The sequence below is a fragment of the Leucopleurus acutus genome, assembly GCF_964270905.1.
Source record: "Leucopleurus acutus genome assembly, chromosome: 16".
Lineage (NCBI taxonomy): Eukaryota > Metazoa > Chordata > Mammalia > Artiodactyla > Delphinidae > Leucopleurus > Leucopleurus acutus.
Genome location: NC_139158.1, coordinates 37,469,876 through 37,493,473, shown reverse-complemented (window position 1 = coordinate 37,493,473; position 23,598 = coordinate 37,469,876). Strand labels below are relative to the sequence as shown.

The 23,598-nt window shown below is 59.3% G+C and overlaps 1 protein-coding gene across 4 annotated transcripts in view; it reads left to right on the top strand.

Annotated features, from left to right (window-relative positions):
• MAPK8IP3 (mitogen-activated protein kinase 8 interacting protein 3) overlaps positions 1 to 23,598 on the top strand; it is a gene marked incomplete at its 3' end in the record, with an annotated part of 45,855 nt that overhangs the window by 21,605 nt on the left and 652 nt on the right. Inside the window, exons 5-28 of one of the 4 annotated variants that reach the window (XM_082856182.1) lie at positions 345 to 368; positions 2,645 to 2,693; positions 6,045 to 6,291; positions 6,859 to 6,961; positions 7,207 to 7,325; positions 15,375 to 15,465; positions 15,761 to 15,913; positions 16,867 to 16,948; positions 18,193 to 18,323; positions 18,748 to 18,804; positions 18,896 to 19,066; positions 19,602 to 19,728; positions 19,906 to 20,001; positions 20,089 to 20,247; positions 20,764 to 20,929; positions 21,189 to 21,371; positions 21,442 to 21,631; positions 21,742 to 21,861; positions 21,937 to 22,017; positions 22,100 to 22,167; positions 22,289 to 22,437; positions 22,823 to 22,994; positions 23,078 to 23,191; positions 23,383 to 23,421. In XM_082856182.1, the coding sequence (XP_082712308.1) occupies positions 345 to 368; positions 2,645 to 2,693; positions 6,045 to 6,291; positions 6,859 to 6,961; positions 7,207 to 7,325; positions 15,375 to 15,465; positions 15,761 to 15,913; positions 16,867 to 16,948; positions 18,193 to 18,323; positions 18,748 to 18,804; positions 18,896 to 19,066; positions 19,602 to 19,728; positions 19,906 to 20,001; positions 20,089 to 20,247; positions 20,764 to 20,929; positions 21,189 to 21,371; positions 21,442 to 21,631; positions 21,742 to 21,861; positions 21,937 to 22,017; positions 22,100 to 22,167; positions 22,289 to 22,437; positions 22,823 to 22,994; positions 23,078 to 23,191; positions 23,383 to 23,421 (2,891 nt within the window). Of the gene's footprint in view, positions 1 to 344; positions 369 to 2,644; positions 2,787 to 6,044; positions 6,292 to 6,858; positions 6,962 to 7,206; positions 7,326 to 15,374; positions 15,466 to 15,760; positions 15,914 to 16,866; positions 16,949 to 18,192; positions 18,324 to 18,747; positions 18,805 to 18,895; positions 19,067 to 19,601; positions 19,729 to 19,905; positions 20,002 to 20,088; positions 20,248 to 20,763; positions 20,930 to 21,188; positions 21,372 to 21,441; positions 21,632 to 21,741; positions 21,862 to 21,936; positions 22,018 to 22,099; positions 22,168 to 22,288; positions 22,438 to 22,822; positions 22,995 to 23,077; positions 23,192 to 23,382; positions 23,422 to 23,598 lie in introns of all 4 variants that reach the window. The other 3 variants (XM_082856183.1, XM_082856181.1, XM_082856180.1) reach the window with 3 other exon arrangements.

Sequence of the window (23,598 nt, the reverse complement as noted above, 5' to 3'; positions counted from 1 at the left end):
CGTGGGCCCGTGAACATGGCATATGCAATCGTGTGCCCTGTCACTGCACACTCGAGTGCTTGCGTGTGCCAGGAGCATCGTGGGGAGGACGCTCACCCACTGCCCGGGGCTGAGTGGGCGCACCCTGCCGTCCAAGCCAAGGGGGTGTGTGTCTGTGTGCCCTGTGTCCATCCTGCATAGGATCTGCGTGTTCCACATTTGTCTGTCTCCATGGGGGCCTCCCTCTCCATGTGCGCACACATGCCCCCAGAGCCCCCAACCTTCCCTCTCTAATGTTGCCTTCTTGTCTTGCCCTCTGTGCTGTCCCCGCCGTGTGCTGGCCTTCGTCTGTCACTGCCATGCAGTCCTCGCCAGTCGTGGAGGAGAAGGTAAAGGCTGCAGCTGTCCCTGGGCCTCGGGTTGGGGGAGCTCGGATGGCTGCCGGAATCATACAGATTGGAGGCTCTGGACTTGGCGTTGACAGGGCCTGCTGCCAAGGAGAGGCAGGCGGGTCCCAGGCCCCAAGGCAGCCCTGAAGCAGGTAGCAGTGCAGGCCCCACTAGCAAACGTCCACCCGGCCTGCGGGTCGGGGCCGCATGTCTGCACCCCCAGGAGGTGGCGGGCAGGGGTGGAGACCCTGCGCCTGGTGTTAGGCAGCCCAGCTCAGTCACTTAGGACCCAGAGCCAGTGGCGTGACCTCTGCGAGCAGCGTGACGCCCTCGGGCTATAGCCTCTGAAGTGGACGAGCATTGGCGTCTCCCGGGGGAGCTGCAGGGCTATAACAAGAGGACACGGTGGGTGAGCCTTGGATGGGCTCTGGCCGGCAGTCAGCAGCACCCAGCGAATGCTCTTGAGGCTTGCGGTTGCGGGGAGCAGCGGAGAGGACGCAGGACTCGATCCTCGTGAGGATTTCCATCGGGGAGTGCGGCCTGGCTGTCTGTTGACGCATAGAGTCGTGGAGGCGGGCGATGGATACGGGCTCTCATCCTGGGGGGCAGGTGGCCCCAGCCTGCCCTGCCGTCATGTTACCCTGTGGTATCTGGTGACAGCCTAGGCCGAGGAACCCCTTATGTGCGTCCCCCACCGAGGTCAGAGCTGGGCCCCAGGAGAGGCACCCCCATATGGGCACTGGGAGCCCAGTGGAGGAGCAGTGGTGGATGAGGGGCTGGGAGCCCTGAAGGAGCAGCCCACGGAGCAGTGGCTGCCTTCCCGGACGCCAAGGGCCTGGGGGCTGTGGTCAGAGGACAGCCTGGCGAGGACTGAGCCATGGGCTGCTGAGCTTGGGATGGATCTGCAGACCCAGAGCTTTCTAATTTGACGTCTGAGCTCTTAACCAAGAAAGTGTCGTCTGTCATGGGGGACAACGGCTGCATGAGGCACTTGAGGTCGTCAGCAGGAAACCGCCTTCCTGAGCGGCCGAGGCCCCTGTCCAGCCCTGCAGGCCTCCTCTGGCCCTGTCCCTCCCACAGCTTAGCCCCTAGAGGCACAGCCAGGTCCCAACAGGTCTGGGGACCCTGCTCTGCGGGAGGCAGTGTCTTCCTGAACAGAACAGACCCAACAGCTCGAGCAGCTCGGAGGGGCTTCCAGATTCGGAGTTCTCCTCCTGCTGCGCCCCAGCCCCGCCGCCCTGGAGCTGTTGGGGCACCCCCAGAGAGACATTCTTCCCAGAGTCGTGCCTCAGGCAGCTGCCCGCCAGCCATAGGAAGTTCTGGTCATGGCGGCCGCTCCGCTCCCCTGTCCATCACCTGCATCCTCCAGGCACTGTGAGGAAGCCACCATCCTCCCTCCAGGACAGCCCAGCCTCTGGACCCGGCTCCGTGGGACCCCTGAGGAAGCCTTGCCACCCCTCCCACCTCAGCCCCTGTGTGTCAGGGATTCGGATGCTTGGCCTGAACAGCTCTGAGCAGCATGGACTCCATGCAGCCACCGACAGGCTCTGGGGCGCCATGTGTCTGCCCTGGGCCTGGGCTCCATTCCCTCGCCGCTAACAGCCCGCGGGGCATATCCCAGGGACTGAGCCCACGGCAGGCGGCTTTGAGCATCAGTCCAGCCCACTGGACATTCTCAGTTGGCTAGCATAGCTTTATAAGTTGCCTCTGTGGTGTCAGTGCTCCGTGACGGGGGGAACTGCTCGGGGCAAGAGAAAAGCGCCCCATGAGAAACTCCGTACCCAGGTCTCCTGAAAACAGTGATGGGGTGTTGGGGGAGGGCGAGGAACAAAGAACAGGGGAGAAAGGGTTGACTCCTCCTGGCTGGCTCCAGGAGGCAGAAGTAGGGCCAAGGAGGAACCAGGCAATGCTGCCTGTGATGCCAAAGGGCCTATCACAGGCACTGCTGTGCAGGTGTCTGTTTACAATGGAAATAAATAAAAGTGATAAATGACAGTGTAACGGAGGGGAAATGTTCTATGGGATCACAGCGGAGTGGCGATGCCCTGAGCGGGTGAACACGCTGATTAGTGCGGCTGCAGGTCAGAGGGGTCTGAGGTCCTGTGTGCCTGGCCACCCAGAAGGTCACGCCCTTCCCTACAGCCCGTGGTCAGGGGCGTCTTTTAGAGCAGCTCCAGCTGCAGAATAAGCATCTGCATGTCCAGAAAGAGTTTGCAGCCCTGTTTCAGGAGCCACCGTCTAATCCCCCCTCTCCTTCTCTCCCCACATTTCAACAGGAAGGAGCGCCCCACCTCCCTGAGCGTCTTCCCCCTGACCGACGGTATGGTACGTGCACAGATGGGGGGCAAGCTCATGCCTGCGGGGGACCACTGGCACCTGAGTGACCTCGGCCAGCTGCAGCTCAGCTCCAGCTACCAGGTTTTGTAGCCGTGCTATGGAGTGAGGGCTACCCGTTGCCCCACATTCTTTCAGGAGGGTGTGGCCGCAGCTGGGACTCTTGGCTGCTCGGGGACCTGCCTACAGCCAGGGCGTGCCCATCGGGCAGGGCTGAGCGTAGTGACCATCCCCGAACATAACCCAGAGCCTCGCAACCAGACTGGGCTTCACCCCACACGTGTTGTCCTTCTAGCATCTGAGGTTTGCACTCCAACCAGGAGAAAGTCAAAGGCCAGGGTTCAGCTTCTCTTCTTTGGGCTGTTCTTACCAGCCTACCCGTGCTAACCCCTGAGTTTGAGAAGGAAGACATCTTGGGTGTGCTCAGCTCAGCAGTGAGAGCACCCACCCTCCATCCCCAGCACTGGGGCCCTGGGAAGGCCAAGGGCAGGCACTTGTGCAGGGCCCCTGGGCACTTGCTGCCAGTCTTGGTCTGTGAGCTCAGCCCATCTGGTGAAGGCAGGCTGTGGCAGGACGGAACGCGGGCCCCATTGCTCGTTGAAGAGACCAGACCCTCGCCCTGGGTCTGGTGATTCCCCACTGAGGCCATCAGAGGATACCCTCTGGGCCGGGTCGAGCAGTGGATGTGGCCCCAGTCTTCCCCACAGCTTCCTTCCCGCCGCAATTCATTGCCGGCTGTCCTCCTGCCTCGCAGTGTCCAGCTGGGCTGCAGGAGGTCACCACAAGCTGTCAGCTGTATCGGAAAGTGACCCCACTCACTCGGCGTCTGTTCCGCGGAGTGAGCACTCCTCGTGCCCGCCAGTCACTGGCTGTCCTGCCAGCAAGTGGGGTCCGGGCAGAAGGGGCGGGGCCCACAGCTGGCGTGTACCCCCAAGCCCCTGCGGGGGCGTTGAGCCTCAGAAAGCTGGGAGGCTGGGGTCTCCAGATGGCCCCTTGGGCTAGCCTGTGTTCTTATGCGTCTCTCTTTCTCCTGCGTCGTCTGAAATCGTTCTCTCTTAATAAATTATAGTCCTTTATATGTTTTAGTTCATAGGTGTGTTTTGTTTGATTTTTTTTAATAATTACTTTTAAGTTCTTTTTATTTTATGCTCTAGGTTTTCAAGTTTTTCTAATTTTTTAATTTGTTTTGTTGTTTTTGTTTTGTTTTTTGTTTTTATGTACTGTATTTTCAGTGTTTTAACCAAACAGTTGTGGCTCCTCATGGGAGGCATGGCCGCTGGGATGTGGGTTCTTTGCATTTGGAGGTCACTGCTGCACGTTGGTGTTAGAGGTTGGCAGGTTTCTTTAGGTAAGTGGTGGCCAGGGGGAGTGTCCTGTGGGTAAGTGGTGGCCTGCAGGCGACAGACAGCTAGGGGAGTAGGGGGAGGCCTGGTTATGCCGCAGAATTACCCACGGTGACTACCAGAGTCAGGAGGCCCACGGAAACAGTGTTCAAATCACGGACAGGTGGGGAGCGTGGCCATTGAGTCAGGTGGTCTGACAGTGTGTGCTTCCGTGAGGCATGGGCTCATGTGTCCGGCCGTCTTTGTGGAAGTCCCTGTGCATCAGCCTGGAGCATAGCCCTCTTCGGGTACCACTCTCCTCGGAACCCTCCCTGTGGGAGAGCACTCGGGCCCCCACCACAGAGGCGTGCAGTGTGCACGGTGCTGTGAAGAGGAAAAGGTTTTTTCTTTACAAATTGGCCCTGAGCTGCAGAACCCAAACCCAAACCAAAAATGTTTGCAGGAGGCGCTTCTCACCACAGCTCATCAGCAACCCGGATGAGTGTTGTTGGCTATGGGGGCCATCCTGTTCCCTGTGGGGTGTTGTGGGCACCTTGCCTCCACCCATCCCCAGCTCTGGTCACCACAAGTGTCTCCAGACATCACCAAGTGTCCCTCGGGGACACAGCTGCTGGGATGGGAGCCCTGTCGAGAGGAGAACGAGGATGTGAGGTTCCGGGTAGAAGAGTCTCAGCCCAGGGAGAGGCGGCGCCTGGCGGGGACCAGGCTGCTCGGGAAAAGGCAGATCCCACAAGGCTCCCAAACCACTCTGACTCCTAGTCACCTGGAGGTGGCCATGGGAGCACAGTCAGCCCTTCCTAGTTAAAGGTGGGGGTAGGTTGGTCCCAGCATCCATCCAGCTTCACAGAGAAGGCCGACACCCCGTCATCAGCTCCTCTTGTAAGAAAGTTCTCCTGAAAGTGTGTCCTCTGAGGAAACCGTGTGATCTGGCGCCGATGGGAACATGTACCCAGAGTGGCCTCTCAGTGCTGCCCCCCTCCGCCCCCATGGGCCTCAGCCCCTCCTGAGGCCATGCCCCTTCTCGGCACCAGGCAAGAAAGAGGCTGCGGGGGCCCCACGGCACCTGCTCAGGGATGAGTCGGGGGTGAGTCTGGGGTTACCGATGTTAGTTCGTAGAAGAGCGGAGGCTATTTTTATTGAGGTTCCCTGATGGTTTCACCAGGAAAGACGGTAGGAGAGGAATGTTTGTTTGCTGTCCACATTTATTCAAACAATGTGTTCTCTCTCCAGGGAGATTCTTAAGGTCAACAGTTGATTGCAGTTTTTACTAATCTGGTCTTTTTTCACTCTCGGAACATTTGGGGGACGTCCCATTCTGTGGAATTTGCATTTGCGTAGGTGTTGAAGGCAAACTTTGGTTCGGTTGGGCCGTGGAGATTAAGCGAGACCCATCCCCTGGTGTCTCTTTGTTGGGGAGGCCACCACTGGCAGAACTGGGGAGGTGCCCACTTGTCACAGCCCCTGACTGTGGCCAGGGCGGGAGGCAGGAGGCAGGAACGAGAGGGACCAGCCCTCGAGGGCCTCGCAGTGGAGCAGTAACTTGATCAGAAGGCACGCCGGCCTCCCCGGCCTCCTTCCCAGCCGGGGAGCTTCTGCCCTGACCTGGGCTGGGGCTTAGCTCGGCCCACCCACCGGCTGCAAGGGGTTACCGGCCACATCCACATAGCTTCGTGTCTAGCCCCATACTGGAAAGCGTGCAAGCCAAAAGCCCGGCCCAAGCCATTTAAATAAGGTGTGGCCGCCTCTGGAAAGCCAGAGGCTGGATGAGTCAAGTGAAGAGGCTGGGAGGAATCAGCCCAGCGGGAGAGAAGTGGCCTCCTGTCACTTCCATTCTGGCACGGAGTGCTGTTTTACTGCGGCCGAGTGGCAAAGACCCCAAGCAAGGGGGCCTCGTGGTGGTGGCCGAGGCCCTGCCGGCCCTGCGTGGTCCACCCCTCGTGGCCTCCCCGGGGGACCTGACCCGCGCCACGAGCTTCCCTCTTCCTGTGTTTGGCCCCAGTGTCCGCAGGATGAGATGTCCGAGTCAGGCCAGTCCTCAGCGGCGGCCACGCCCAGCACCACGGGCACCAAGTCCAACACGCCCACGTCCTCTGTGCCCTCGGCTGCGGTCACACCCCTCAGCGAGGGCCTGCAACCTCTGGGCGACTACAGCGGCAGCTCCAAGAACAACAAGAGAGCGCGGGAGAAGCGCAACAGCCGCAACATGGAGGTGCAGGTCACACAGGAGATGCGCAACGTCAGCATAGGTACTGGCCGCCCTGCCTGCCCAGCGCCCCACCCTCACCAGCACCACGCATGTCTCCTCCCAGTTCGCAGGGCTGGTCGCTCCTGAGGCCTCTCCTTGGCTGCCCTGTCCTCAAGTGGTCATGCCTCTGTATGTGTGTCCTGACCGACCCCTGCTTTTTATAAGGAAACAGTCAGATGAGACCAGGGCCCACCCTTTGGCCTCATTTTACCTTCATCACCTCTTTAAAAACCCATCTCCAATACAGTCACATTCTGAGGAACTGGGGTCCAGGGCTTCAGCCTGTGAATTTGGGGGACACAACTCAGCCTGACAGTAGACCACTGTCATCCAGCAGACACAGTCTAATCAGAGAAAAGGGAAGGAAAAAATGGCCTGTTCAGATGGGATCACAGTTCTGGGGGACAGGCCCCATCCAGCCACCAGCTCGGGAAGATCCCCCACCATGGCCGTCCCTGCCTGTGGTGGCCTAGCGTGGGGTCTCCGGACAAGGGGCCCCAGGGCAGCCATGAGTGGTACAGGGAACTGCTGGTCACCCCCTGACCCTGGGCTCCACTGTTTCCCCCAGGCATGGGCAGCAGTGACGAGTGGTCTGATGTTCAGGACATTATCGACTCCACCCCAGAGCTGGACATGGGCCGGGAGCCCCGCCTGGACCGCACGGGCAGCAGGTGCTCATTGGGCCCAAAGCCAGTCCCGAATGGCTCAGCACTCACCCTGGGAGTTGGTGCCCCTGGTAGAGGTGCCTCGCAGCCCCTCGAGGTGGGAGAACTGCCCAGGACACTGACCCGCCACCCGCCACACCTGCACTTGCGCCAGCAGTGTTGGCATCGAGTGGCCCCTCAGAGGTGTCTCCGTGTGCGGTCCAGTGGTGCTGCCCACTCACTCCACCTTCCTTGGCTGCGTGTCCCCACAGCCCAACCCAGGGGATCGTGAACAAGGCTTTTGGCATCAACACTGACTCCCTGTACCACGAGCTGTCGACTGCGGGGTCCGAGGTCATCGGGGATGTGGACGAAGGGGCCGACCTGCTAGGTAAAAACAACCATCCCCGGGACCCTGTTGTGGTTGAGTTTGTGATGAAAGCAAAGTCTCTGTGAGCCAGGAAGTTCTTTTTACAAACTGAATATTGAGATGTATTCACTTACCGTAACTCGCCTCTTAAAGTGTGCCGCTCGGTGGGGTTTGGGGTGCTCACGGATTCGAGCAACTGTCTATAGACCATCTTGTCAGCCCAAGAAGAAACCCATTCCCAGTAGCCCTCAGCCCAGCCCTGCTCCAAGCCCCTCCCCTGGGCAGCCCACTTTCTAGGAACGTTTTGGGAGGGTGGTGGTTGCCAGCTCCTCCAGTCCACGAGGAGCGTGCCCAGACAGTGTCAGTGCCCTCTGGGAGCCCTGTGAGGCTATGTCTGAGACGGGTGCAGAGACAGCCTGCCTGATGCAGACTTGCTCCTGGTCCTCCCTCCCTGCCCGAGCCAGGCCCCGTGTGCCAGCGTATGCCTGTACCTGAGGGCAGCCTGCATGGCTCTGAGGCCAGGCTGTGGCCCTCAGGGCAGTGGAGGGAAGTCACGCTCTCTCTCAGTGGGGTTCAAGCTCCCCTGGCCCAGATGTGTGTCCGGAGCCCCAGCCTGGAGAAGCGGCCTTGTCCCCGAAGCCCTCTCTCCTGCTCAGCAGCCAGCAAGGTGGGCGTCAGGGCCGTGGTTCTGTTCTGTCCCCTCCCCACACCCCAAGGAAGGGTCCTCTTGTTTCTCCTTGGGGAGGGGCAGCAGCTGCCTCCACTGGATACGTGGCAAGCAGGGTGGTAGCGATTCCACTAAGAGAATCCGGGAAGGCTGCCTTCTGACGTTTGATCCATGTTTTATCATCTGCTGCCTGAGGAGGCGGAGCTGTCTGGCATCTGAGGGTTTCTGTTGCCAGCCTCTCTGCTGCTCTCACTCCCCCCTGATAGACGCACCAGCAGGGACTCGGGGCATCTTTGGACCGGTTCCCCGGGTAGACAGCGCCGCCCGGCCGGCCTGCCAGCTGCACACACCACCAGGCCTGACCTGCAAATGAAGGGGGCCCAGCTGGCGTTTTTAGCTGGAACAGCCTCGCTTTCTTTGCAGTGGGCCTGCATTCCTATTAGTTCTCATAAGTTGGTCTTACTCAGGGTGGGGAGACCTCCAGGCAGCAGCATCATCTGGGGTGTTTAGCACCAGCACGCCTTGTGCCTGGAACAGAAGTTTTTTCAGCCAGAATTTAAATTTTTCAGCCAGAATTTTCAGCCAGAGATACAGGTACACAACTGTATATATCAAATTGTGGTAAAACCATAATGTAAAACTTATCAGTTTTTAGGTGTATATTTCAGTAAAGTACATTCATACTCAATGGTGAAAGACTGAAAGCGTCCCCTCTAAGATTAGGAACAAGACAGAGATGCCCGCTTTTGGCAGTATATATTTTTAATGGAATTTTTCTCACAAGCATTGTAAAAATATATATTTAAAAATACACAAAAGCTGTTAGTATTCAGAAAAAGTCTACTCATTAGGGATAGTCACTTTTAGTATTTTGACATCCTTCTCTTCTTTACATATTTCAGATACTACCATATAAATTCAATTTTTAGGCATTTTTTTATTTTTAGAAAAAGGATACATGCTGATAATAATATTAAAGTAATATCAGACATTGCCAAGAAGGAAGTAAAAACCAGAGGAGCCCCCAAGCCGTGATGAGTGACACCCTCCCAGGTGCCAGGGCCCCAGCATGCGCACCTGGGACGTGGGGTGGCAGCTTTTGTCTGGCCTTTTCTTCATGGCTGATGTTAATGTTTCCCTGAACCACTAAGATTCCTCTGCACGTTTTAATTTCCTTATCTTTGTGTGACTGTGAATTGCCTAATCAATTCTAATTTTTGCTGTTTGAATACCACTGTCATAGCTACCTGCGGGCGTAGATCTTTCTAGATGTGGGAACCCCCTGGACAGGTGTGGACTCGTGGGGATGGGCTGTAGGCTGCTCCCCTGCATGTGCTCACACCAGCAGGGCCGGGCGTGGCCGGGAGGAGGCACCTGGGATCCAGGCTGTGACGGGTGGTCACTGGAAGGAGTGCCTTTCGGCCCGGGCAACGTTGGAGCCGCACCGGGCCTGGGGGGCAGCCTCCTGCACTAGAGAGCTTACACAGCAGCGCACCACACTTTCTTGAGCTTTTGAGAACCTGATAAAAAGGTAAAAGGCATCTCCCTAGGAAGACATACAGACATAGGATGTTTTGCATTTCCACGTCAGGGTCGGAGGCCCAGCTTCGCATTCCTGCTCCTGGTGCGGAGCTCTGGAGGAGGTCTGAGGGGCGAAGCGGGGGCCCCTGCACCTCATACCTTTCTTCAGTCTCGTCATGTGACAAGATTCCAACACTCATCACGGGCCTTACAAGAAGAGCGACACCAATGTTTTATATACCCAGCCACCGTTAATGCCTCATACTGCTAGTGTCTCCATTTCACAGATGAAGAAACTGAGGTCACAGAGGCCGAGGTGAAGTGGCAGAGCCAGGACTTGAACTCAGGTCCCACCCAGGGTGGCAGCCCTGCCTCCGACCACCGCTGTGCTTTTTTTAACAGCCTTATTGAGATGGAATTTCCACACCATACAATCCACCCACTTTCAGTGTACGCCTCAGTGACTTTTAGCACGTTCGGATTTGTGCAGTCATCACCACATAGCTTTAGAACATTTTACACCGCCCCTCAAACGAAACCTGTACCCACTAGCAGTCGCTCCCCGCCACCACCCTGGCACTGCTGCTCTACTTCCTATCTCTGCAGACTTGCCTGTTCTGGACATTTCACGTCAGTGACCTTTTCCATCTGGCTACCTTCATTTAGCATCATGCCTTTAAGGTTCGTCCATGTTGGAGTGTGTCAGAGTTTCATTCCTTTTTATGGCTGAATAATGTTTCAGTGTGGATAGGCCACATTTCATGTATCCATTCAGCCACTGATGGACATTTGGGTCATTTCACTTTTGACTGTTGTGACTGATGCTTCTGCTACACTTGTGATGCCTCGCATGGTTCTATGAGATCACCGGAGCTCACTGGCCTCCTCGCTACCTGGTGGCACTGGGTGGCCTGCCAGTCAGTCCATCCCATCGGCCACGTTTCCTGCCTTGCCCTGTGGCCCCAGGCTGCAGAGCTGTCCCCTCCTCTGCAGCGCCCACAGGTGCAGTGCTGATGGTGTGCGTGCTCACTCCATGTGACTGCTCCCCACCCATCCTGGCGCCCCCGGGGCTGGCAGATGCTCTAGCATGTGGCCACATCCTGTGGTTCAGACAGCACCGTTCCGGACGCCAGAGTCTCCATAAAGAGTGATGGGAGAGAAAAGCAGAGAACTAGAAACCGCACACCAGTGAGTTTTACCTGGAACCACATTGACTGAGTCAGTAGATAGAGGTGCAGTCTGTTGCAGCAGGGTTCCTGAGAGGGAAATGATGTCTGATGCATCTCCTGAGGTCAGTTCCCTCAAGCAGGAGTGCCTGACGTGAGAAGCTCTAACCAGTGCATCTGATGGGTCTGTGTTGAGGGGCTGAAGTGAGAATCGTCTTCTCACCTGATGGTGAGTGCCCAGGCACTTGCGCTGCAACGCTTGGCGGGCGGGGGCCCTCTCAGGCACCACTTAGTTCTGGTTGGAATGAGACCCCACTCTTGGGAGTGATGGGCCTTTGGGTGCCTTTCTGGAGCCTTCATCACGAGGAGCACAGGCAAGGCAGGCAGCCCTGAGATGTTGAGGAGAACCTCGAGCTCCTGTGATCTGTGGACAGAGCCCTGGAGTGAGGGGCCGGCCCTTTGCCCAGCAGGGTGGAGGGATGAGCTGGGGTCTGCTCGAGTCCCCAGAGTCTGGCTCAGCTGGAGGAAGTGTCAGTGACAGGAGGCCTGGTCCCCCATCACCAGTTCCTGAAGACATTCAGATGATGGATTATTCAATATGTGTACTGGATTCGTTGACTAGCCACTTGGAAAAAAATGAGGTCTAATTCAACCTCACTCCGAACACAAAAATAATTTCTAGGTGGATTAAAGATCTAAACATAAAAATACAAGGATAACAGAACTGGAAGAGAATATTGGAGAGTATTTTCATAATCTGGGCTTCTCTTCATTGCCAAAACCAAAGAATATATGTGTGTGTGTGTGTGTGTGTGTGTGTGTATATGTACGTATGTGTATGTATATATATGTATTTATGGTCTCCACCATTAACGTTAAAAGAAGTGAAGTACAATAGGAAGCTTCCCTAGTGGTGCAGTGGTTAAGAATCTGCCTGCCAATGCAGGGGACACAGGTTCGAGCCCTAGTCTGGTAAGATCCCACATGCCACGGAGCAACTAAACCCGTGCGCCACAACTACTGAGCCTGTGCTCTAGAGCCCGCGAGCCACAATTACTGAGCCCACATGCCACGACTACTGAAGCCCTTGCACCTAGAGCCTGTGCTCCACAACAAGAGAAGCCACCGCAACGAGAAGTCTGCACACCGGAACAAAGAGTTGCCCCCACTCGCCGCAACTAGAGATAGCCTGTGTGCAGCAATGAAGACCCAATGCAGGCAAAAATTAATTTAAAAAAAATTTTTTTAATATGAAATGAGTAGAGGATAAAGCAGGACATTCACAGAAGAGACCCACAAACCTGAAAAGATGTTTAACTTCAAGAATAACACAGAAATGAATAGTGAGAGAGTATACAGCTAACTCTTTTTCCTCAAATGATTGATAAAAATGAAGTGGGTACTGTCCACCCCGCTGATGGGAGGTGGCCGGCAGAGGCCAGCTGGCAGGGTACGGCCAGGCTGGACCTGGAGGGAGCGGGACCACCTCTCCTCAGATAGGGCCAAGGCACCCACAGGAGCCCGTGCGCGAGTCCTGGTGCCCACACACAACCGTGCAGGCCCGAAATACCTGTCAAAGGAGCCGATGCCCTAGGAAACGATGGGACGTCTCCATATGGAAATACATCGAAGCTTTCAAGGTGATCATGGATCCTTCATGTGGAAGGGGTCCTGGGATACCGTGTGAGGTGCAACGGAGGAAGTTGCGCAAGAGGATGGAGAGTGGTGGTCACGATTTTGATTTTTAGAAACTGATGTCTGCCTAGAAAGATGTCTGAGAAGGAGAATATCAAGCGTGAACAGCAGCTGCCTGGGAAGTAGAGATGAGAGGGGACACATCCACCTCTGAACCGCCTATCAAAATGATAAATCCACTTTATCATTTGAATTCCTTCCACAGATTCTGTAGTTTGTCATTTAAGTCAGGCGACTTTTTATACCAATTCTGCGTGAAATGAACCAAATAGAACAGCATCATTTCCTCAAGTCTTCAGCTGGGTGGCAGAGAGCAGTTTGGCACAAGCGTCCCCCCCCACCCCTCACATCCTGACTCAGTGATTCCCTCCCTGCACAGTAGGGCCCTTGTCTTCTGGTTGCCCTTGACCTAAGCTCTTGCCCTTCCCCTAAGACCTGGGCTGGCCAGGGCCCCACCCCCACCCCCCACCGAGGCCAGGTCCTTGTCCGTGGCTCACTCACTCTGGGGGCGCCTGTGAGGCTGGATGCCCAGCACCCACCACACCACACCCACACACACGTTAGCTTTACAGGGGTCTGGCCCTCCTGATGGTGGTGGGAGTACAGGGGCAAGCAGGCTTTAGATGTGCACGCCTGCCCCAGGGCCCCCAGGACTGAGGAGCGTGATGTTCTGACCTCCCCTTTCCTTCAGGGTTCCTGCCTTGGATGCATTTGGCACCCACAGGCCTGGGGTCGTCTGCTCGTATGCTTTTGGGCCCTTCAACGTGGAAATGGCTGATCATCGTCACTTTTTCTTTAATAAGAGTTTCTTCATTTTGTTGGTTTCAGTCACCAATTAACCTTTGTCCCTTCCTTCCCCGTCTCTCTGTGCTTCGCTGGACACGGCCCCAGGGGAGTTCTCAGGTGTGTATCTCTGCTGTCTGTTTGCGGACCCTTTTCCCCATGGTGGCGTCCAGGTGGAGGGGGTGGCACCCTGGGACACCCCACTGCTGCTGCCCAGTCACCGCCAGCTGTGCAGCCTGTCCCCTCCCAACCCTGGCCCAGGCCACTAAGGCACACGTGCTTTTGCTCACCAGCCCACGGCTGCTCGGAAGCTTTTGGTTTGCTCCACCAGCCCACTGACAGTGACCTTGACAATTGAGGGAGAGCTGCTGTGCCCTTGACCCCTGTCTCTCTCTGTAGGCCATTTCTTAAGGTCCTACAGAGCCGATAGAGGTGGAGGCTAGTTAACTGGACACAGAGTACAGACTCAGTGCTGTGGCATCTCCCCTCTGTTGGGTACACCCTCGAAGTCAGGGGTCCTCTCCCCACGGGGCACATGGACCAAGCTCCTGCTTTTCTGCTTTCAGCAGAGGCTCTGAGGTCCTGCCCATCCCCGTGCTACTTCCCCACTATGTTCAAGGGCACCCGGGGCCTGGTCACAGCTCTCCCTCATTTGCAGAGACCTCTGTCCTTAGCCCCCACCCCACCACCCCACCAACCCAGGATTTTAGTGTAAGATGTCAGTTGTGTTGCCCTGATCCTCCACCTCACCACCCAAGGTAAACTTTCTGGAAGGAGTAGCTGGCCCCATCCCGTCTCCCGCCCCTCCTGTCCCACTCCTGTGTCCACCGCTAACCCAGCGAGAATTAGCCCTGAAGTCCCCCCGCCTGCTTATCACACGGGCTTAACGCGCTTCTTTTCTCTCCCCTCCTCTCTCCCTCTCCTTCCTCCCGCCCTGGTCGCCCATCTCCCTGGGACTGGGACGGCGCCCATAGTGCGCGATGATTTTTTTGGTAAGGCCGAGGCCCTGTTTCAGTATGTGTTTCCCTGCTTCTGGCTTCCTCTGCCTCCCTGACACCTTCTCATGCTTCATGAGCCATTTGCTTTGTTGAGCCCGGTGGGGCAGCCGTGGGGGCAGTGGTATCTGTGGCTTCAGGGGTGGGGGTGGAGCCTCCAGCAGGCATGGTGAGCAGGCACCTGACTCCCTCAGAGCAGACCCTTGACGGGCTGAGAAGGGGACCCCAGCCTCTCTCAGCACCCCCCATTAGTTCAGGAAGGCCTGAGCCTAGTGCCTGCTGCATCCCATCTGAAGGGCAGGCAGGCCACGTTTGAGGCGAGGAGGTGAGAATAGAAACAGCCAGCAGAACCCTAAGCTCGCCACACCGTGTGTGTGGGTCATCTCGTCTCATAGTTGTGTTAAGGCCGTGGAGGAGGGAAGTGAACGAGAGGAACAGACCTTGGGCTTCGAGGCAGTCCTGAAGGATTAGATATGGTGCTTTGGGGGTTTTGTGACACGCCTGCAGAGACCTCAGTCTGCGGGGCCCACTTTGGGGTCTGGCCATCCCCTCTGGGCACCAGCCCCCGGAGTGCTGTCCTCACCTCCACTCCCACCTTCTGGCTCCTGAAGGCCTGCTCCCAGCCTGGTGGAGGGCTGCACCTGCCATGGACCATCCCATCTCCTTGGCCAGGGCTCTCTGTCCCCATCACCACAGCTCCAACCTCCATTCTCCGAGGGGGCAGCTCTGAAAAGGGTCTGCTTCATGATGGCCTGGAAGTCACAGGGCTGGGGGAAGGCAGTGATACTGGGCCAGGGGTGGGCCTTGATTGAGGAGGTTGCACAGAGGCCATAAGGGTACTGTCCAGGCCCTGCTGGTGCCCAGACTTCATGTTGGTAGAGAGCTGTGAGAGCCCATCACTGAGTTCCAGAATGTAAGCCCAGGGCTGCTGCATCCATCGGGGCAGAGGAGACCTGCTCATTGCCCTCCAGAGGCCAGTCTGAGACCCCCACGGGGCTCGCACGCAGCAGGTCCTTTCCTGACTGCGTTGCTTGGTGGAGAGCCTGCCTCAAGACCGGCAGAGGCCTCTCTTAAGGTCGCCCGGCCTCCCCGGGCAGGCGTCTTCCTGCAGATCGGGCCTCTGTTCCTTATCCCTTCACCTCAGCCCTCCCGGGGGGGGCCATCCTTCCAGGGGTGGGCCGCCCCCCGGCAGGACGTCTGTTATTCTGAGGCAGGTGTGAGCATCAGGGTCTGGCTTCACCAGGCACACGTAATAACTCCATACCTTTTGTTTCAGGAATGGGCAAGGAAGTGGGGAATCTGCTGCTGGAGAACTCACAGCTTCTAGAAACCAAGTAAGGATGTTCTTCCTCAGCACCACAGTTGCTGAGACAGCCCCCAACCAGGACCAGGGGCTCCTGTAACAACTGCGTTGGCCCAGCCTCAGGGCAGTCCCCAGGGAGGACCTGGACCCACTGGACTGAGCTCACCCCTCCTGGGGAGAGGGTGGGGTGGTCACCTCCTCTCACCACTTTCAAGGCCAGGATGTGTCTGCTCAGATACACCAGGGTGGGCAGACTCCTTTGAAACCCCATCACTTAATGTACACACCGGCTCACAAGGAGCTCCCCTCTTTCTGCCTTTTCAAAGAAACGCTCTGAACGTGGTGAAGAACGACCTCATCGCCAAGGTGGACCAGCTCTCGGGGGAGCAGGAGGTGCTGAAGGGGGACTTGGAAGCCGCCAGGCAGGCCAAACTCAGACTGGAGAACCGCATCAAGGACCTGGAGGAGGAGCTGAGGAGGTGAGCGGGGCTCCTTGAGGGGTGAGGCTCCCATGGAGGCTGGGCCACCAGGCGTGGAGAGCGGGGTCAGGCCCTGCCCAGGCCCCTCCTGTCCTCTCCGCACCTCTCCGCAATTCCCTGGCATCTGCTCTCTAGCTAAGCACAGCCCCTGAGGTCATTCCTTCCCAAAGTGGCTCACTTTGCGTGCTCACTGCTCAGCCTCCTGCTCATCCTTGAGCTACATCTCATATTCGACCCATCCAGACCCAACTACTGTGTTGGCAACCCACCCCTCCCCTCTGGTCTCCACCATCCTCGGTGGAATAATCCCACACGAGGGACAGTGTCCTGTCTTGGGTGTCCTTTTTCTGGCGGCTGAGTGGGGCCTTCCCACTCCTCTCACACTATTACATTCGTTCAGGAGGAGGGAAGGGAGGATAATGGCCTCTGGCCACCGAAGGTCCCCCGCACTCCCCTCTGCTCCCCAGCCCTCAATCAGCTGAGGTTGGGTCACAGAGCCTTGCTGGGAAGCTCTGGGGTGTCCTCCCCAGCACTCTGCACGTCCCTGTGGCCTTTCTCTTCCAGCCTGATCCTCACCCCATTCTCCCAAAGTGGTGCCTTTGGCTCCAGACAGGAAAGGGGAGGTGTTAGGGGCGGGCCCTAGGCAGGTGGCACCTGTGCCAGGTTTGTGGGACTGGGAGCCAGGTCTCCTCTGGCCCTGCCTGAAGCCAGCACTGCCCTTACCTTCCCATTAGCAATTGACCACCTGAATTGGAGGTCCTGTTCCTTGGCTGGGCTTCAGGGCACATGTGGGCAGGGGTGTGGAGCCACCCGTCCCCAAGGCACTGGCAGGAATGCTCAGGGCCTAGAACCTGAGGGGAGAGCCCTGAGTGCAGCTGAGAGGTGGGACACATCCTCTGGGCCAGTGCCCAGTGGGGCCCTCACCCTGCCCCGCTTCCTTCCTCATCCTGTAGAGTGAAGTCAGAGGCCATCATTGCCCACCGTGAACCCAAAGAAGAGGTGGAGGATGTAAGCAGCTATCTCTGTACAGAATTGGTATATTCCACTATTAACATGTGGGCATGGGGGGTGGGCAGTGTGGGCGGGCTTCCCGGGGATGTGCTAGTTCTTCTGGGTCTCTGGCTCCTCCTCACCCTTCCTGTGTGATGACTGCACCCAGCAGCAGCCCCACCACCCCACTGCCCCGGTGACTTCGTACGGTCAGAACCAGCCCCCTCTCTGCGGGATGCCCCCTTACCTAGGTCCTAGCAGATGTGGATTGCACTGTCACAAGTGGGGTCTCCCTGCTTACCGGCCCAACTGCTGCCCCCCAGACAGAACAGTTTGAGTACCTGAGGCCCTCAGATGCCTCATCTGTCCTCACAAACCCCCGGAGATGCATGGAATGTTCTGAGAAAAGCCCTAGGAGTGGCTGTAGGGAAGGGTTTGTAGGGGTCTTTGCCCTTCCCAGATCCTCTCCAGAATAGGGGCCCCAGCCCAGCGACCTGGCCGCCTTCCTTACAGAGAGAGCAGGCATGGGTCTTTTAAGCCAAGGTGAAGTTTGGACGCCGACCTCACCACTCATCCACTGTTATTTTGGGGGTTGTGGGATGCACGTAACAGGATGCCGATCCCATAGCAGTCACTTGGGAAGCTGTAGCTGTTCACCTTGCTCATCCTGCGCAGCCCCTCACCTCCAAATACTATAGGAAAGAAACAAAGCCGCAGGTGTATTAGGCAGCTGCGGCTCCTCAAGGCCCTCCCACTCGGGCATGGAGGGCACCCAATTGGTGCCTTGACCTCCTGGTGGGGGGCCTGGGGCTGCCGATGCTCCTGTGAACTCCGAGTGCCGGTGGTGGGGGCACGAGGGGAGGGCAGCCCAGGGCAGGGCTGCGTAAGGAGACAGTCCTGCCAGGGACAGCAGATCCCATGCAGATCCGCTGGTACAAGTGTCCAGCTCCGAGGCAGTGACCAGGGTCCTGCTCGCCAGACCTTCCCCAGAACCTTTCTTCCTGCTATGCCACCGTGGGCCAGTCCCACCTGTTAGCATTGACCGGTGGCATTTGGGATTGCCAGGGTGTCTGGGAGCTTGTAGGAAAACACACTGTGGGTGTTGTACCCCTCGAGTGTGTCATGTGACCTTCTGGAAAGAAGGGGGGCCCTTTCGGGGTGGTGGCTCCTGTTCCTGTGCCCACCCCTCCCCACCGCGTTTACCTGAAGCTCTGTGGGAAAGCGCCCTTGGGTGCGCCCACTCCCGGAGGCGGCCCCTTGCTGGCTGAGCAGCGGCACTCTCCCCGCAGGACAAAATCCCCATGGCGCAGCGCCGCCGCTTCACGCGTGTGGAGATGGCCCGCGTGCTCATGGAGCGCAACCAGTACAAGGAGCGGCTGATGGAGCTGCAGGAGGCCGTGCGGTGGACCGAGATGATCAGGTGGGCCTCCCGGCTCCTGTGGGCTCCAGAAGACACGCTCCCATCTCCATCTGTGAGCTGTGGTCGCTCTAGGAGGTCCTGGGGATGGGATTGAGGCTGACCACCCCTACACCTCCCTCTCTTCCGGGAGAATTAAGGGTGTCGGGTCATCCCTGGTGGAAGCCTGCAGGGGGCCAGCAGAACTGGGCCTCTGGTGCAGCCCTGGCCAGTGGATGTACCTGGTTTGTTGGGGCCAGTGCACCAGGGTCTCTCTAGGAAGTTACGGGTGACTCGCCTGGGACCCCCTCTTGTCTGATGCTCCAGTCCGTGTGTCCATGGGGAGGGTCCCAAGCAAGGGAGGCAAGAGGGGCCCGGTGAGAGGGGGGCTTGGTTGGACTGGGTGGGCATGGCTGAGTGGGGCCTCTCCCCCTGCCGTCCCCTGTAGAGCATCCCGAGAGCATCCATCTGTCCAGGAGAAGAAGAAGTCCACCATCTGGCAATTGTGAGTTGGGGGCACTGGGAGGGCACTGGCAGTGGCTGCTGGGGAGGTCTCCCCTCAGGCCACCCCTCACCCCCTATGCTTCGGCTGGCAGCTTCAGCCGCCTCTTCAGCTCCTCCTCAAGCCCCCCTCCGGCCAAGCGGTCCTACCCCTCAGTGAACATCCATTACAAGTCACCCACCACGGCCGGCTTCAGTCAGCGCCGCAGCCACGCCATGTGCCAGATCTCCGCCGGCAGCCGGCCCCTGGAGTTCTTCCCAGATGAGTGAGTTTCCCAGGCCTGCCCTGCCCTTCCCCACTGGCCTGCACAGGGGGAGTCCCTGTGTCCCAGGGCCCCTCCCCTCCAGGCTCTGAAGCAGGACCGGTTTCCACCTTGCTGCTTTGGTGGCTGTGCTCAGGGGATGGGGTCCATAGTGGGAAGGACACTGACCAGGCATCAGGGGTCACGACCTCTCCGTGCACACCGTGTTTACCCTTCCACCCCCAGTGGGAGCATTGGATGTCCCTCAGCAGAGGCTGTGCTCCCCCACAGTCCCTCCGCTTAGTCCCAGAGGCCTGCGCCTTGCTCCTCGGGTGACCCCTAGCAGGCAGCCCGCAGCCATTTCAGGTGCCACCAGGGCTGTGGGTCCCTGCCAGCTGGCCCAGGGCAACGGCTGGATGTGGCCTCCAAGCCTAGAGCTGGGGAGAGCCCCCTGCCGTCAGATGGGCCCCCGGCAAGGACGGTCCAGGTCCAGCAGGGAGAGCTCCGGGGCGGCAGGCGTGCTCCCTGCAGACGCAGTAACCTGCCCTTCCTCCGCCAGCGACTGCACATCCTCTGCAAGGCGGGAGCAGAAGCGTGAGCAGTACCGCCAGGTGCGCGAGCACGTGCGCAATGACGACGGGCGGCTGCAGGCCTGTGGCTGGAGCCTACCAGCCAAGTACAAGCAGGTGCTGGGCGCAGGGCAGCATGGGGGGCGCCGCAGGCAGGGAGCCCCTGGGGAGCCCCGTAGGCGCCCAGGGCCCCAAGTCCAAAACCTGGAGGACCGGGGGTAGTGGACTGCAGCCCCACACATGTAAGCCGGCCAGGCCTGGCGCCCACAGCGCCCCTCTGCCTTGTTCCTGCAGCTGAGTCCCAACGGAGGCCAGGAGGACACCCGCATGAAGAACGTGCCTGTCCCTGTGTACTGCCGCCCTCTGGTGGAGAAGGACCCGACCATGAAGGTGAGCCCCGCGGAAGGCGCGAGGCTGGGAGAGGTCCCCCTGCCCCAGAAGCCCATGAGGCCGGACCTCATGGCCCTGTCCTCCCAGCTGTGGTGTGCTGCGGGCGTCAACCTGAGCGGCTGGAAACTGAGTGAGGATGACCCCGGGAATGGAGTCAAGCCTGTGCCAGGCCGCGACCCTCTGACCTGCGACCGGGAAGTAGAAGGAGAGACCAAAAGCAACCACGCGTCCCCCGAGAAGAAGAAGGTCAGAGTGGCAGGCAGGGCCAGGGCCATCTTCTGCTTCTGCCATCCCGATGGCTCTGCTATGACTAGTCTGGGTGGGAGTGACAGAAACGGAGGACAGCTGGGGACAGTGGCAGGAGACTGGGGTAGCCCGGTCCCCTGCCGGTGGGTGGGGCAGCAAGGAGGAGCGGAGGCTCAGGGCAGCCAGGCTGGAGCAGGTCTGTGCCTGCCCAGGAGCCGTGTGAGGGGCTTAGTGCCTGGAGGCTTCACTTTCTGTCCCGGCTCGATGTGGGGGCCAGTGACTTAATCACCGGGAGCTCAGCCTTCCTCTGAGGAAGGGAGGCCGTGAGTGCCACGACCTAGGCACAATGTGCAGTTCAGAGTTCTCACCGTCCTGGCGACAAGGGAGGACATTCAGGTCCCCTAAGGCCACGGGTAAGGCTAGATCCTGAGATTCCAAGATCCCCCCCACTCGCCCCCCATTGCTGCTACAATAGTGAGTGCTCAGGCACCAGCCTGTCCCTGTGCTCGGAAACAGGCAAAGGAGCTCCCTGAGGCGGACGCCACCTCCAGCCGCGTGTGGATCCTCACCAGCACCCTGACCACCAGCAAAGTGGTGATCATCGATGCCAACCAGCCGGGCACCGTCGTGGACCAGTTCACCGTGTGCAATGCCCACGTCCTATGCATCTCCAGCATCCCTGGTGAGTGCTGGGCCCCTGCTGCTGGCCGGGAGTCAATGTGGAGCGTCCAGGGAGGAGCTGTCTGAGCTCTCTGCTCAGTCCTGTTAATGATGCAGGAGGAGACCCCTGTATGACGCTCACCCGGTGACAAGGAGATGGGGTGGCATCACAAACAGCCCCTCCCTTCCCCCTGCACTCTCACCGGGACTGGAGCTCTGGGTAGGGTCCTGTCATGGGGGCTTCTCAGCGCGGGGTGACGGGGCTGTGACTCTCCCTCCAGCGGCCAGCGATGGTGACTACCCTCCGGGGGAGATCTTCCTGGACAGCGACGTGAACCCTGAGGACTCTAGTGCAGACGGCGTGCTGGCCGGCATCACCCTGGTGGGCTGTGCCACCCGCTGCAACGTGCCGCGCAGCAACTGCTCCTCCCGTGGGGACACCCCAGTGCTGGACAAGGGCCAGGGTGAGTCCTGGGCCTGAGCCCGGGCGGCCGTCTTCTCTCACCCAGCCAAGCTCACCCCTCCCTTCCACAGGGGAGGTGGCTGCTGTCGCCAATGGGAAGGTCAACCCATCTCAGTCCACGGAGGAGGCCACGGAGGCCATGGAGGTGCCAGACTCTGGGCCCAGTGAGGCAGAGGCAGCTGCGGTGCGGCCTGGGCCCCTCACAGAGCACGTCTTCACCGACCCGGCCCCTGCCCCACCCACCAGCACCCAGCCTGACAGGTGGGCTCTCTCAGGATGGGGCAGCAGGGGAGGAGGGGAGCGGGGACTGGCAGAGGTGGGCAGGGACGGGCTTCCATGGGCTGCCCTGGAGCTGCCATCCTCCCTTTCAGTGAGAACGGGCTGGAGACGGACGTGAGCGGTGTGCAGCCTGAGCCAGAGCCCAGTGGGGACGCCGCGGGGGCCAGCAGCAGTGCTGCACCCACTATGTGGCTGGGAGCCCAGAACGGCTGGTAGGCTGGGTCTTGGGGGTCGGGGTGGAGAGGGTCCCCTGGGCGAGCCCCCGCCCACCGTGCCTCCTCCCGCAGGCTCTACGTGCACTCGGCTGTGGCCAACTGGAAGAAGTGTCTGCACTCCATCAAGCTGAAGGACTCCGTGCTGAGCCTGGTGTGCGTAACCCCCGCCGGGGGCCGGGGTCGGGAGGGCCGAGGGCAGCCGGCCTGAGCCTGGCTCACCACCTTCCCATTGCAGGCACGTAAAAGGGCGAGTGCTGGTGGCTCTGGCCGATGGGACCCTGGCCATCTTCCACCGAGGTGAAGGTGAGGCCTGGCACGGTGGGTGGGGGAGCAGCATCTGACGTCCAGGCAGGGCGTGAACCACCTGCACCGTGAGCAGAGGTGGCCTGGCCAGGCCTGAGCAGGGGTCGCGGGCTCTCTACAGACAGCCAGTGGGACCTGAGCAACTATCACCTGATGGACCTGGGCCACCCACACCACTCCATCCGCTGCATGGCCGTCGTGTATGACCGCGTCTGGTGCGGCTACAAGAACAAGGTGCATGTCATCCAGCCCAAGACGATGCAGATTGAGGCAAGTGCAGGCTGGGGCTTCCACACACCTTCTAATGGACTCTGGTGGGGGCTTCGTGGGGTCAAACAAAATGCACTTAGGGAAGTGACTGGTTCATCCAAGGTCATGGACCAACAAAGGGCAGCTGGGCTGTGAATGCCTGTCTTTCTGGAGCCCACCTGCTGCTTCTCTCTGAAACAAGCAGATCGGTGTCTGAATGGGCTCCCCCGCACCTCCCTCAGGCACTGCTGTGGGGTGGGGCTGGGGTGCTGGGGCTCCTCCTAGGAGCCAGGGCCCAAGGGAGCAAAGAGGCCCTAGAAAGGTGCCCATGAGCTGCTTCAGGGACTCTTGGCCATGGCAGCTTCAGGGCCCCCCACCCCATTGATGGGCTGCCCTGACCCCACAGAAGTCGTTCGACGCCCACCCACGGCGGGAGAGCCAGGTACGGCAACTGGCGTGGATTGGTGATGGGGTGTGGGTGTCCATCCGCCTGGACTCCACGCTGCGGCTCTACCACGCCCACACCCACCAGCACCTGCAGGACGTGGATATTGAGCCCTATGTCAGCAAGATGCTGGGTGAGGGGCCACCCCAGCTGGGCATGTGGGGGCAGGAGGGTCCCCCGAGCCCTCCCCGCTGACCCGCCTCCCCTCACCCCCAGGGACAGGCAAGCTGGGCTTCTCCTTCGTGCGCATCACAGCCCTGCTCATCGCAGGCAACCGCCTCTGGGTGGGCACCGGCAACGGAGTTGTCATCTCCATCCCGCTGACTGAGAGTGAGTGACCCACAGACATCTGTAGAGATGGCCTGGCTGCCACTCACAGGCGCATGTCAGGGTCCCAGGGGCAGGTGCGCTCTGCCAGGACAGAGGAGGACGCGGGCTGCCCTAGCCGCAGCCATCCTCAGCCAGTCCCTCCTGTGACTTCTCTCCTCTCTCTTCCATGCTCCGCCCCTCACCTCCCCCAGCTGTGGTCCTGCACCGAGGCCAGCTCCTGGGGCTCCGAGGTAAGTCCAGAGCGCCTGCCTCCTGCTCTCAGAAGGAAGCCCCCCACTGTGGACACCCTGGGGGCTGAGGCTGCCCTTGCCCCTCGGACTGGCTCTGGCACCAGGCAGGCCCCACCCTCTGCCCTCGGCTGCTGGAAAACTGGTCCTCCCAGTCAGCAGGTTCAGCCCCTCCGGGAC